The 14,384-nt window shown below is 44.7% G+C and overlaps 1 protein-coding gene and 1 long non-coding RNA gene across 7 annotated transcripts; both read right to left on the reverse strand.

Annotated features, from left to right (window-relative positions):
• Nucleotides 1–242: 242 nt before the first annotated feature.
• Nucleotides 243–2,417, reverse strand: LOC311104828. The gene is made up of 2 exons (XR_014610189.1): nt 1,972–2,417; nt 243–1,721 (listed from the first exon to the last, which is right to left on the reverse strand). It is a non-coding gene; the product is annotated as an uncharacterized lncRNA (long non-coding RNA).
• A 1,275-nt stretch (nt 2,418–3,692) lies between these two features.
• Nucleotides 3,693–10,259, reverse strand: LOC311104796 (uncharacterized protein). 6 transcript variants are annotated; one of them, XM_084146716.1, is made up of 8 exons: nt 9,497–10,259; nt 9,198–9,263; nt 8,961–9,079; nt 7,745–7,879; nt 7,198–7,299; nt 6,056–6,249; nt 5,843–5,903; nt 3,697–3,765 (listed from the first exon to the last, which is right to left on the reverse strand). In XM_084146716.1, the coding sequence occupies exons 1-4, from the start codon at nt 10,255–10,257 to the stop codon at nt 7,872–7,874; spliced, it is 954 nt and encodes a 317-aa protein (XP_084002842.1). In that variant the 5' UTR covers nt 10,258–10,259; the 3' UTR covers nt 3,697–3,765; nt 5,843–5,903; nt 6,056–6,249; nt 7,198–7,299; nt 7,745–7,871. The 6 variants fall into 6 exon arrangements, with proteins under 6 accessions (XP_084002844.1, XP_084002842.1, XP_084002843.1 ...); XM_084146717.1 differs by lacking the exon at nt 3,697–3,765 and adding an exon at nt 5,534–5,750; XM_084146718.1 differs by lacking the exon at nt 5,843–5,903 and having other exon boundaries at nt 3,693–3,765.
• Nucleotides 10,260–14,384: the final 4,125 nt, after the last annotated feature.

Here is a 14,384-nt window from a genome sequence, read left to right on the forward strand (position 1 = left end):
CGACGTGCTGTACGTCGTACTGTACGTTGTTATGGTTTACGATAGTGTGCTGCTTTACGGATGAATGGGTTGTCAGAATGTGTGGCACATTCATTAAACGACAGAGTGATGTACAATGTGAAACTGTGCAGATGTCCGTTCTTCTACAGCTAGGCTAGATATAACAAATATGACTCAAGTAAAAGTAGTCATCCAAATAATTACTTGAGGAAGAGTAAAAAAGTACTTGGTGAAAAAACTACTCAAGTACTGAGTAACTGTTGAGTTACTTGAGTTTATTTTTTAACACAAGGCAACAATCAGACAGACAAAAATACAAAATAATCATCTTTAGGCAAATTATAGTTCATCCAACAATAAAATAAATTAAAATGAATTACAAAATAGCTTAAATGAAAATAATTCCGGTAAATTCAAGTACTTATCAAATAAATAAAAATAAAAAAAATAAAAAGCACAAGTAACACACATTTCCAAACTTTTATACTTTTTTTTACCAGGCAGAACTAGAATGAGGAAGCCCATAAACTCTCATAAACTGTGTATGTGTGTGTCTCCACAGTGACAGAACAACAGAAGGAAACACAAACATTTCATACCAGGTATGCTGAACAGAAAACTGCACACCAGAAGGAAGCGGTCAACATAAAATAATCAATAGGTGTTGATTAGGCCTACTCAGTACCTTTGTATTGCATGTCAAGCAACAGCCCTTTTTCTGTGTGCCTAGAAATTAATACTCTGATCTGTGATTAGGCCACACTGCACATCTCACTGAGCAGAGGAAAAGAGCAGCAATACACATCAACTGAAAAAGCACCAGTCCATGATAGATGGCCAAATAAAACAATATTGCAGGCCTAGTATCCCAGAACACAAATTAAGCTGAATGCATGTTCTCTAAAAGGCATCAGAGGAGAGTGATGTAGTTGTAGATGGGGCATTATGTTTACTTCCAGCTCCAATATCTAACAAGAAAAGTCAGCAAAAAAAAAGTCACACTTGTCCCCACCCCCCCAAGATAAGCAGCATAAAGCATGTATGATGTGTCTTTACAATGGAGTTATACATTAATAGCTCTGTGCTCTCTAGCACAACCATTACACAGTTAAGGGGATTACACGCTTTGCTCAAAAGCAGCTGAGAGAGGAGCAGCTTCCCCCATCTAGACTCCCACAGGCAGACAACAGATTTGGCAATATTCTAACCTTTAGGCTGACACTGGCCCTTTGACTGGTTGACTTCAGTCAACACTCCAGGAACTCTTTGGCACAGTAACATGAAAACCCTTTTATATTGAAGGCCCCACTGGGAGTTTGTGTGTGTGTGTCAAAACATGCAGAAACAAACTATTTCACCAAAGAATCGCTCAGTGATGTCACTATTAAGCTTCAACAGTAGCTGGCTGTCAAGGTTCTTGCTGTGAAGCTGTGATCGTTTAGCAGTGAACAGGAGTCCTGCATGACTGAAAAGTCTCTCACAGGCTGCAGATGCAGGAAGACCTGTGTTGACTTTGAGTGACAGCTTCTTGATGCGAGGAAAGGTGTGGAGTAGATCCATACCTGCAGGGGACAGACATGAAAGGTACCTCTCCAGCTCTCCTACTTGTGATTTTCCCAACTCCATGGAGGCAAAGAAGTCGTCTTCATCAGAGAGGCCGCTGTTTGCGCTGGTGACATCATCCAAGTCGGTGTTGAGGTGATTTCTGATGTAGTCAAGGCCTGTGGGATTTAGGGCAAGATAAATCGTTTTTCAAACGAATTAAGTCTGCACATTATTCTTACCCTTCTACTGTATAGGCTGTCAAGCTGCTGATGTTTGACATTAAAAGCTACCTGAGCTTCTAACTATATTGCCACCCTGTGGTTTGTCACTGACACACTATAATCCTAAATTACAGTAATATTATACAGAGTTATATAGGTCAATGTCTACTGGTTCACATTTGAATTGATAAACAATTATATTTACCAGCATTTAAGATGTTCTCCTCTGTGGTCCAGGATGTTCTGAATCTTGGTAGGAGTATTGCTGCTGCAATCAGCTCAGGCTCTTTCATGACGTCTCCAAAACGTTTCTGGATCCCTTGCTGCAGGGCGTGAACAAGAGGTGTACACATTTTGCAAGTTGACTCCAACCTCTTCAGCTTGTCCCGCAACTGGTAAGGTGTTGGCAGCAGGAGGCCCATATGCACAGATGATTCCCCTTGGAGGATATTAAGGACCATGGCAACAGGCTTCATCACAGCAGCATACTCGACCAAAAACCCAATTTACATTTACATTTTAGTCATTTAGCAGACGCTCTTATCCAGAGCGACTTACAGGAGCAATTAGGGTTAAGTGCCTTGCTTAAGGGCACATCGACAGATTTTTCACCTAGTCGGCTCGGGGATTAGAATTTCAGCTGGATTGAACCTATAAAAGATGTAACGATAAAAAAATTACTTATAGCTATTTCTGGTACAATGTGTTTATTATGCATTGTACATGTTAAATGCACAAATAAATAAAAATAATGCACAAATAAATAAAAATATAATAAATTAGTTAAATGATTTCATTCAAGTCATCCACAATTGTCACACCACCATGCAAAGAAAACTTAGTTACTTGAGACAAGTGGAATCACCCATTAATCAGCAAGGCTTATTTATTTTTTATTATTCTTTTAAAACAAAATATACATTTTGTCAACTTACATATTTATCTTTAATGCTGTGCAGACATTGCGAATTGCTTGTTCTCCTTGCTCTCTGTGAATGCGCACAATCCTTTCTACAGCAAGGAACAGGGAGCTCCAGCGTGTCTGATTGGGTCGGAGAAACAGCAGCTTGCATTCACGTTCCACTGTTTCATGAGCCATGGTTGACCTGCTGGTTTTATTCCAAAGAGCATGACACTTTGCAAAAGCAGACCGAGACAGCCTCTTGTAGGTTTCGTTTGCAGCTCCTCCTGCAGCAGTGGCATCAACTGTGGATATAAGATTGAGGAGATGGCATGCACACTTTTGGTGCCTTGGAAGTTGGTACTCAAGGCCTGTGTTGTCATCCAGAATAGCAGACACATCTTGACACTCCACCTCTGACTCACTCTGATCTTCTGTTGCATCATCAAGGGTGGAGTCACTCTCCTCTTGTACATTGATGGCTTCCTCCTTTTTCTCCTCACCATATAATCGAAAGGCCTTCAGGAAGTTTGAGCCACTGTCTGTTGTCGCCATGGTCACTTTTTCCCTGATGTGGTACTCAGAATGTATTTCCTCTAATGCAGCAGCACGGACATCAAACGTGTGCGAGCCTTTGACAGGTCTACAAGCCAATGCAGCGGAGTGCCTCTCCAGTGAGGTGTTGTCTATCCAGTGACAGGTGACACCTAAGTAGCTACGTTGTCTGGCAGACCAGCAGTCTGTTGTGGTAGCAACATAGTTCACAGCACTCAGCTTTTTGATGATTATGCTCTTCTTGTGTTTTGCAGCTTCTTGTATTCTTGTGCATAACGTTTTCCTTGTCATTACTGTTTGAGGTTGCAAGGTTTCTATCAAAGTATTGAAGGATGGCGTCTCAACCACAGAAAATGGTTGGTTGGCCTCACATACAAAACTTAGCACCAGCTTGTCAAGCGTTGCTTGTGTTACCCGTCCTGGGGCAGCGAAGGCTGTGATTTTTGCATTTTTCACAAGAGTATCACGGGAAGAGGAGGACTTACGCTTTCTGTGGTTCTCTAGTAAGTCTGTGTACTTTGCCAGTTTGTTGGGGAGAACCCTCTGTGGATGAAAAAAAATCTGTAATTTTCATCATACACGTCAACTATGACAGACAAATTGAGAAATTTGTTTCCAGAAAATCACATTGTAGGATTTTTTATGAATTTATTTGCAAATTATGGTGGAAAATAAGTATTTGGTCACCTACAAACAAGCAAGATTTCTGGCTCTCACAGACCTGTAACTTCTTCTTTAAGAGGCTCCCCTGTCCTCCACTCGTTACCTGTATTAATGGCACCTGTTTGAACTTGTTATCAGTATAAAAGACACCTGTCCACAACCTCAAAACAGTCACACTCCAAACTCCACTATGGCCAAGACCAAAGAGCTGTCAAAGGAACCAGAAACAAAATTGTAGACCTGCACCAGGCTGGGAAGACTGAATCTGCAATAGGTAAGCAGCTTGGTTTGAAGAAATCAACTGTGGGAGCAATTATTATGAAATGGAAGACATACAAGACCACTGATAATCTCCCTCGATCTGGGGCTCCACGCAAGATCTCACCCCGTGGGGTCAAACTGATCACAAGAACGGTGAGCAAAAATCCCAGAACCACACGGGGGGACCGAGTGAATGACCTGCAGAGAGCTGGGACCAAAGTAACAAAGCCTACCATCAGTAACACACTACGCCGCCGGGGACTCAAATCCTGCAGTGCCAGACGTGTACCCCTGCTTAAGCCAGTACATGTCCAGGCCCGTCTGAAGTTTGCTAGAGTGCATTTGGATGATCCAGAAGAGGATTGGGAGAATGTCATATGGTCAGATGAAACCAAAATATAACTTTTTGGTAAAAACTCAACTTGTCGTGTTTGGAGGACAAAGAATGCTGAGTTGCATCCAAAGAACACCATACCTACTGTGAAGCACGGGGGTGGAAACATCATGCTTTGGGGCTGTTTTTCTGCAAAGGGACCAGGACGACTGATCCGTGTAAAGGAAATAATGAATGGGGCCATGTATCGTGAGATTTTGAGTGAAAACCTCCTTCCATCAGCAAGGGCATTGAAGATGAAACGTGGCTGGGTCATTCAGCATGACAATGATCCCAAACACACCGCCCGGGCAACGAAGGAGTGGCTTCGTAAGAATCATTTCAAGGTCCTGGAGTGGCCTAGCCAGTCTCCAGATCTCAACCCCATAGAAAATCTTTGGAGGGAGTTGAAAGTCCGTGTTGCCCAGCGACAGCCCCAAAATATCACTGCTCTGGAGGAGATCTGCATGGAGGAATGGGCCAAAATACCAGCAACAGTGTGTGAAAACCTTGTGAAGACTTACAGAAAATGTTTGACCTGTGTCATTGCCAACAAAGGGTATATAACAAAGTATTGAGAAACTTTTGTTATTGACCAAATACTTATTTTCCACCATAATTTGCAAATACATTTATTAAAAATCATACAATGTGATTTTCTGGAGAAAAAAAATCTCATTTTGTCTGTCATAGTTGACGTGTATCTATGATGAAAATTACAGGCCTCTCTCATCTTTTTAAGTGGGAGAACTTGCACAATTGGTGGCTGACTAAATACTTTTTTTCCCCACGGTATATTACTTTGGTCATTTTTCCTTTAACCCATTAATGTTGTAGGTGCGCCTTTTTTCAACAGTTCCCAATAGAAATCTGTACCGCACCTGCTGCTATTTCAACCTCTAAATGGCCGCCTATGAAAAGCCAAGTGACATTTACTCCTGATGTACCGACTGACCTGTTGCAACCTCTACAACCACTGTGCTTATTATTTGACCCTGCTGGTTTTCTATGAACGTTTGAACATCTTGGAGAGAAATGTGCCCTTAATGGCCACGTACTGTTGTAATCTCCACCCGGCACAGGCAGAAGGGCACTGGGCACCCCTCAGAGCCTGGTTGTTCTCTAGGTTTGTGCCTTTCTAGGCAGTTTTTCCTAGCCACCGCGTTTCTACATCTGCATCGCTTGCCGTTTGGGGTTTTAGGCTGGGTTTCTGCATAGCACTTTGTGACATCTGTTGATGTAAAAAGGGCTTTATAGATCCACTTCATTGATTGATTGATTGATGGTAGAATTGTCAAAATACCAGTGGTAAAAGGTGTGTACCTTGATGAAACCTCAAAATGGTACGTACAACGGATTCAAAAATGGACATTTCAAACCGCAACTGTATGGGAAAAAAATGGACATTACATTTTACAATGACATCCTTCATTAAAAACACCTATTTGGTATCTCTTGTATACAAAAACACAATGGAAAATACTGTGGCAGTGACCCATTAAAACACACCTTGCAGAATAAACGTGTCTTCCTTACCCTCTAACCTCTTTAGCCTAGATGACCGCCACGGGCCCATCGGGGACGGGGTCCCAGACCGCAATGTGCTCGAGCCCCGCCTCTCGGTGACCATCCCCCGGTAGGCAGAGGTTGGTCCCAGCACAGATTCTGTGCCCCAGGCGGCTTCACCAACAACAAGCGGGCCTGTGGTAGAGGACACCGTTCCTGACCTGCTACCAGAAAAAATGAAGGGAGAGAAGAGTTCCAAAAGGCACCTCAGCGTTTAACTACAAAGGTGTTACAAAGTAACCGTGACATTCAGTCTATGACAATTGTCCTCTGGCCTGGCATTTTGCTTAAGACAGTCATTTGTTCTTGAGGCCTGTCATCTTGACTGTGAGCTTTGAGCAGTCCAGCTCCACAAACACTTTCTGGAATGCCTTGAACGTGTACTCCGGCTTTTAGGGGTGGCTGAGATTCAGAGCATACAGTGAGGAAAAAAAGTATTTGATCCCCTGCTGATTTTGTACGTTTGCCCACTGACAAAGACATGATCAGTCTATAATTGTAATGGTAGGTTTATTTGAACAGTGAGAGACAGAATAACAACAAAACAATCCAGAAAAACGCATGTCAAAAATGTTATAAATTCATTTGCATTTTAATGAGGGAAATAAGTATCTTGTCCCTGACATCCTTGGAGAGGTCTTTGGTCTTGGCCACGGCGGAGAGTATGGAATCTGATTGATTGATTGCTTCTGTGGACCGGTGTCTTTTATACATTTTTTTTTTATACAGGTAACACGCTGAGATTAGGAGCATTCCCTTTATGAGTGTGCTCCTAATCTCAGCTCGTTACCTGTATAAAAGACACCTGGGAGCCAGACATCTTTCTGATTGAGAGGGGGTCAACTACTTATTTCCCTCATTAAAATGCTAATCAATTCATAACATTTTGGACATGCGTTTTTTTCTGGAAGTTTTTGCTGTTATTCTGTCTTTCACTGTTCAAATAAACCTACCATTCAAATTATAGACTGATAATTTCTTTGTCAGTGGGCAAACGTACAGAATCAGCAGGGGATCAAATACTGTTTTCCCCTCACTGTATGTCATGCCAAGAAGAATGGCAGAAGCCTTTGCAAAACTCAGACCGGTGATCACTTAAGGATGACGCCTACCTCCTCTGGACCATCACTCGCCACGGCACCCTCCTCGTTGATCGCATAGATTTGCTTTACATGTTGCGCAAGGTCTTGCAGGAAATGACCCCCCTCAGCTTCCTGTAAAATAAATAACACACAAATACAGACATTCTGTCAATGTGGGGAACACATTTTATTCCACCTGGATTACGACATGCCCTTATTTGTTATCAGATTGCAGTGAACATTCTCTCCCTCTCTCTCACACACACACACACGTGATCGAATATTCATGGATGAAAATGCTTTATTGCCCCCCACACGGTAGTCTTTAATGAGGCCACCTCCAGTAAAGCTGAACAATAATTCCTCACTGAACTCACATCATGACCCTGATATAGAATAAAATCACTGATCTCATTGGATTCAATCTGTGCTTGTGAAATATATGAAATCACTGACCCAAGTATCCTATTTTAGCAAAAGGTGTACAATAGCACAGTGGGGCCCGTGGCTTAAATTGCAGCACCGAACATCAGCCAGCTAAATACAAAACAGTGCATTTTTCCTGAGGATACTTTACCATCCAGCATGACCCGCAATCTGTCTGAAAGTACTCCTCCCTTGGAATGGAATAAGGACTTAGGGGCTTAGGGGTGTCCTGCATAAACCTTGCCTCAAGATGCTTTGCGGTGAGCCTGTGGAATTGTTCATTGATCTGAAAGACAAATACTGAAATATCATCAAGCAAGGCTCATAACAAAGAGGTTTGTCATAGTGAAGACATCATTTGGCATTTTCTTTTTTTGCCTGCCGACTCACCTGAGAGGCTTCTAAACAGAGCAGGCTATCTGTCTCAACACGGTTGATACGCTACTAGCTAGTTCGCGCTAATACAGACAAACCTAAATTAGCTAATGTTAGCTTATCTTAGAAAGTAACCTAGCTAGCTACCTACTAGCTAAAGGTAGTATGACACAAATAAGGGGACGCGGAAACGTAGCGTGGGACGCCGTATTCTCGGCATATTCAACAGCGTTTAAATAATGCATTACCTTCAACAATGTTATCTTGTGATCAAGCCATCAATGTTAGGTGATTTTTGGTGATGTCAAAATGTTAGCAATTAGCAAGTTTGAAATTTCAGTGAAAATACTATTTTCAGCTTTTTGATGAGCGGTTTTGAGAAAAAAAACCTCACGTATTATCGCCATTCGGGCCCCAGTTGTTGGCCACCTTACTATTCAGTTCCATTACAAGATATATCCGTTCAATTTTGTTCAAGAGACACACGGCCCGCGTACCGGAAGTGTTTGACTAGTTTGCTAGGCTTCCGGTAAAAAATAATGAATTTCCTGTCCAGTTTTCATTGCGTGGCCCGGTGCGCCCTCTTGAGGACGATTAAAAAATGGTCCATCAGCTACAATGTCTCATCATTTGTCTTATAGATTCATCTTATGTTTTGAGAAAGTAGATAACAGTTTAAATCTAAAATATGAGTATTAATAATTTACATCAAATAAACCTTTATTTTCAGTGATGTGCATTGACATAAACAATGAAAACACTTGGAGTTTGTTGCAGAGATGCACTTGGAAAGTAAAGGAAGAACTACACAAGAGTGGTTCCATATATATATATATATATATATATATAGCATTTTAGACTTATTTTTTTGTACAAATAAATAATTTCTTATGAACACAAACAATTAAATCTCGACCTCCATCCTTATATTGTCACAAAAATCACAATAATATTCCAGCTCCACCGCTACCTCTTGATACCACTGCACACACCTGCAGTGGAACCAGTGCTGGCAGAAGTCACAGCACAACCATGGCACCTCGGATCTACACTCCTGAGAGGAGCTTGCAGGCGGATCACGCTCCCCGCAGCGAGCACAGCAGGTGGTCTTCTTTTATACCAAATAATAGATGGATTAATATGGTTTTACAAAATGTAGAAGTTCTTCAGCAACAATAGTAATTGATACAACTGAGAGAGAGAGAGAGAGAGAAAAACAGATGAAGTACCTGAGAGCGGTGCCATGGGTGGCGTGACTGACGTGACCGGTGGAGCTTTTCTCTTCCTTTTCTGTGCTGCAGTTTGAGAAAAAGTACTGTTAGACAGAGCATGTTTCATGAAAACCCTTTTCCACTTTTTTACACCAACACCTCTGGAGGAAGCCGCAGAGGTTTTGGAGGAGGTGGAGATGACTTGAGGGCTGGTGCTATGCACTGTAGATATGTAAAGAGATATTCTGTTGTTTACATTGCTGTTGTATAAAACAGATAACAAACAGTCATTTTTATGTAATTTAACACGCGTTTACCTGTGGAGGTGGCGGTATTCAAATTGCAGGGGGCCAGGGACACCAGATGAGGCCGCTACGGTGGTGTGACCAGGGGAGTCTGAGGAGGCAGTTGGTCCAGAGGAGGCCGTGTTGGTGGTGACAGACAGGGTGGGTGGTGTGCATCGCGGTGGCGGTGGACAAAACCGCCGACGATGGCTTGGAGGAGCCGGTGTTTGTAACGGTGGGGTTGAGGGGCCGACGACGGTGTGGCCGGGAGAGTAGGCACGTGGCCTTCTGCAGCTGGGGACTCCGGCGGCTCCTACAGGTGTTGCACACCGGGAGGCACTGGCAGTGGTGATACAGCTGTCAGGAGTGGTTCCGGCAGGGGGTCCCGCAGAGGCGATGGCGCCAATGGTCTCATCCACGGCAGGCCTCTCCTGTGCCCTCTGTGTTCTGAGGGCTGCCCGACGCTCTTTCTCCTCTGTCTCGGCCCTCTCCTTCTCACCCCTCTCCTGCCACCGGCGCGTGTATTCCTCCCCGGTGAGGCACGTGGCGACCACAGCGACTCTTCTGTATCGGTCCATCCGATACTTCAGGACAGTAAGGATGTGCGCCAGGTCCTTCGCTATCAGCCCACCCTCTATTAGGGGGTGCTCTTCTAGAGCTAGGCCTGGGACTGGGACTGGAGATGGGGCTGAGGGTCCTCCTGTGGTCGCTGGGGAGGAGGCGCTGACAGATGGCACAGTGCTGCTGGTTCCAGGAGAGACGGTGGTGGGACACAGTAGGGACAGAGACAACATTAAACGGGACACTTCAATGGCTGAAGGGTCAAAAAGGGAAGAGGCCACACTTATTAAACCCTTCCACCACATAGCGCATGTCCTTGCATCGCTGGTACGAGTAGCGGAATACTCTGGCAAATTCTGATTTGTTTACCATGTAGGAGTGGTCAAAATGGCTAAGGTCTCCAGCTACCTTGGAGAACTCAGCCTTTAAAGGGCCAAAGTATGCCACGTCCAGCGGCTGCAGGACACGGGTGCAGTGTGGTGGAAGACAAAGAAGTAGAACCCCTTCCCTTAGTGCCGCCGCGAGCACGAACATTGGATTTTCTGCCGGAATAATTTAATCACTGGACATTAATCACCGGATCGCAACTAGCTAGCCGCAACCGAATGGATGTTGCTGTTTGGCTAATCGCCACTGCCCCCGATGCAAGCACCAGTTAGCCTCGAGCTAGCCTAGAGTCAGGCTCATATCCTGGCTATCTACCTCTAGGTCTACCGGACGGGAGTAGCCAGCTAACTAGCTACTTGCTACCGTTAGCGGTTTTTCACCATTGTCCGTGGCCTGCACCACCTACCAGCCAGCTCTAGTCCAGACTATTATTCGGCCAGTCTGCACAGCGCGTTATCGACCCAGAACATATCAGTTTTTCTGCCGGAATCACTGAATCACTGGACCTTTAACTCCGGATTCATCGCTACCAGCTAGCTGCTACAAAATGGACGTTGAGGTCTGGCTAATCATCCTGAGCTAGGCCCATCTCCCATCTCCCGGCTATCTACCTCTCTGTCAACCGGACGGGACCACCTAGTGTTGACACGGAGCCCCACCGATCCAACACGACTTGTTTGCCGACGAAATAGTCTGATGTGGTTTCAACAGGCTTCCCGTTGCGACGACCACGAAGATCCATCTGCCAGCCCCGGCCCACTAGCACACGCAAACTACAACTGTGCTCCCTGCTAGCTGTGCTGAAGCACCAATTTGAACTGCTCTCGGACTCACATATTGCTGTTCACTGGACCTTATGATCACTCAGCTGCACAGCTGATGCCTGCTGGACTGTTCCTTTACACGGTACCCTGTCCTGTTTATTCTGTTTAGTCTTAGCCCAAACGTTATCGCTATTTCCAGTTGTGTCTTAGCTCTCTCTAATAACACCTGTGACTGCTTTATGCCTCTCTCCCATGTCAATTATGCCTTGCCTATTGCTGTTTGGGTTAGTTCATATTATACAATTTAACTGTAGAACCCCTAGTCCCTCTCAAACTGCCTCATATAGTTCCTTTGTTCCACCCCCCATACACGCCGAGACCGGCTCAATCGATGCCTCCAATGACGCTATCTCTTTCATTGTTACCCAACGCTTAGGGTTACCTGAACTGTACTCATATCCTTCCATATCCTTTTCTGTACATAATGCCCTGAATCTTTTCTACAACGCCCGGAGAACTGCCCCCTTTATTCTATGTACCCAACGCACTAGAAGACCAGTTCTTAAAGCCTTTAGTCGTATCCTTATTCTAGTCCTCCTCTGTTCCTCTGGTGATATAGAGGCTAACCCAGGCCCTGCAGCCCCCAGTATCACTCCTACTCCCCAGGAGCTATCATTTGTTGACTTCTGTAACCGTAAAAGTCTTGGTTTTCTGCACATAAATATCAGAAGCCTCCTTCCTAAGTTTGAGTTATTCACTGCGTTAGCACACTCCGCCAACACTGATGTTCTAGCAGTGTCTAAATCCTGGCTTAGGAAGGCCACCAAAAATTCTGAAATTTCCATCCCCAACTATAACATTTTCCGTTTAGATAGAACTGCCAAAGGGGGTGGAGTTGCAATCTACTGTAGAGATAGCCTGCAGAGCTCCATCATACTATCCAGGTCTGTGCCCAAACAGTTTGAGCTTCTACTTCTAAAAATCCACCTTTCCAGAAATAAATCTCTCACTGTTGCCGCTTGCTACAGACCCCCCTCAGCCCCCAGCTGTGCCCTGGACACCATATGTGAATTGATTGCCCCCCATCTATCCTCAGAGTTCGTACTGCTTGGTGACCTAAATTGGGATATGCTTAACACCCCGGCCATCCTACAATCTAAACTAGATGCCCTCAATCTCACACAAATTATCAACGAACCTACCAGGTTCAACCCTAAATCCGTAAACATGGGTACCCTCATAGATATCATCCTGACTAACTTACCCTCTAAATACACCTCCGCTGTCTTCAACCAGGATCTCAGCGATCACTGCCTTATTGCCTGGGATCACTGCCTTATTCAGGGAAGTTAGGAACCAATATACACAAGCAGTTAGGAAAGCAAAGGCTAACTTTTTCAAACAGAAATTTGCATCCTGTAGCACTAACTCCAAAAAGTTTTGGGACACTGTAAAGTCCATGGAAAATAAGAGCACTTCCTCCCAGCTGCCCACTGCACTGAGGCTAGGAAACACTATCACCACCGATAAATCTACAATAATCGAGAATTTCAACAAGCATTTTGCTACGGCTGGCCATGCTTTCCACCTGGCTACCACTACCCAGGCCACCAGCTCTGCACCCTCCGCTGCAACTTGCCCATGCCCCCACCGCTTCTCCTTCACACAAATCCAGACAGCTGATGTTCTAAAAGAGCTGCAAAATCTGGACCCCTACAAATCATCTGGGCTAGACAATCTGGACCCTTTCTTTCTAAAACTAGCCGCCGAAATTGTCGCAACCCCTATTACTAGCCTGTTCAACCTCTCTTTCGTAACGTCTGAGATCCCCAGAGATTGGAAAGCTGCCGCGGTCATCCCCCTCTTCGAAGGGGGTGACACTCTAGATCCAAACTGTTACAGACCCATATCCATCCTGCCCTGCCTTTCAAAAGTTTTTGAAAGTCAACAAACAGATCACCGACCATTTCGAATCCCACCTTACCTTCTCCGCTATGCAATCCGGTTTCCGAGCTGGTCATGGGTGCACTTCAGCCACGCTCAAGGTCCTAAACGATATTATAACCGCGATCGATAATAGACAGTACTGTGCAGCCGTTTTCATTGACCTGGCCAAGGCTTTCGACTCTGTCAACCACCGCATTCTTATTGGCAGACTAAATAGCCTTGGTTTCTCAAATGACTGCCTCGCCTGGTTCACCAACTACTTCTCAGATAGAGTTCAATGTGTAAAATCGGAGGGCCTGTTGTCTGGACCTATGGCAGTCTCTATGGGGGTGCCACAGGGTTCAATTCTTGGGCCGACTCTTTTCTCTGTGTATATCAATGACGTCGCTCTTGCTGCTGGTGACTCTCAGATCCACCTCTACGCAGACGACACCATTTTGTATACATCTGGCCCTTCATTGGACACTGTGTTAACAAACCTCCAAACGAGCTTCAATTCCATACAACACTCCTTCAGTAGCCTCCAACTGCTCTTAAACACTAGTAAAACTAAATGCATGCTCTTCAACCGAACGCTGCTTGCACCCGCCCACCCGACTAGAATCACTACTCTCGACGGGTCTGACCTAGAGTATGTGGACAACTACAAATACCTAGGTGTCTGGTTAGACTGTAAACTCTCCTTCCAGACTCACATTAAGAATCTCCAATCCAAAGTTAAATCTAGAATCGGTTTCCTATTTCGCAACAAAGCCTCCTTCACTCATGCTGCCAAACATGCCCTCGTAAAACTGACTATCCTACCGATCCTTGACTTCGGCGATGTCATTTACAAAATAGCCTCCAACACTCTACTCAGCAAATTGGATGTAGTCTATCACAGTGCCATCCGTTTTGTCTCCAAAGCCCCATATAATACCCACCACTGTGACCTGTACGCTCTTGTTGGCTGGTCCTCACTACATATTCGTCGCCAAACCCACTGGCTCCAGGCCATCTATAAATCACTGCTAGGCAAATCCCCGCCTTATCTTAGCTCAATGGTCACCATAGCAACACCCACCCGTAGTCTGTGCTCCAGCGGGTATATCTCACTGGTCATCCCCAAAGCCAACACCTCCTTTAGCCGCAATTCCTTCCAGTTCTCTGCTGCCAATGACTGGAACAAATTGCAAAAATCTCTGAAGCTGGAGACACTTATCTCCCTCACTAACTTTAAGCATCAGTTGTCAGAGCACCTTACCGATCACTGCACCTGTACA

The sequence above is a fragment of the Coregonus lavaretus genome (assembly GCF_964263955.1).
Source record: "Coregonus lavaretus genome assembly, chromosome: 29".
Taxonomy (NCBI): Eukaryota; Metazoa; Chordata; class Actinopteri; order Salmoniformes; family Salmonidae; genus Coregonus; species Coregonus lavaretus.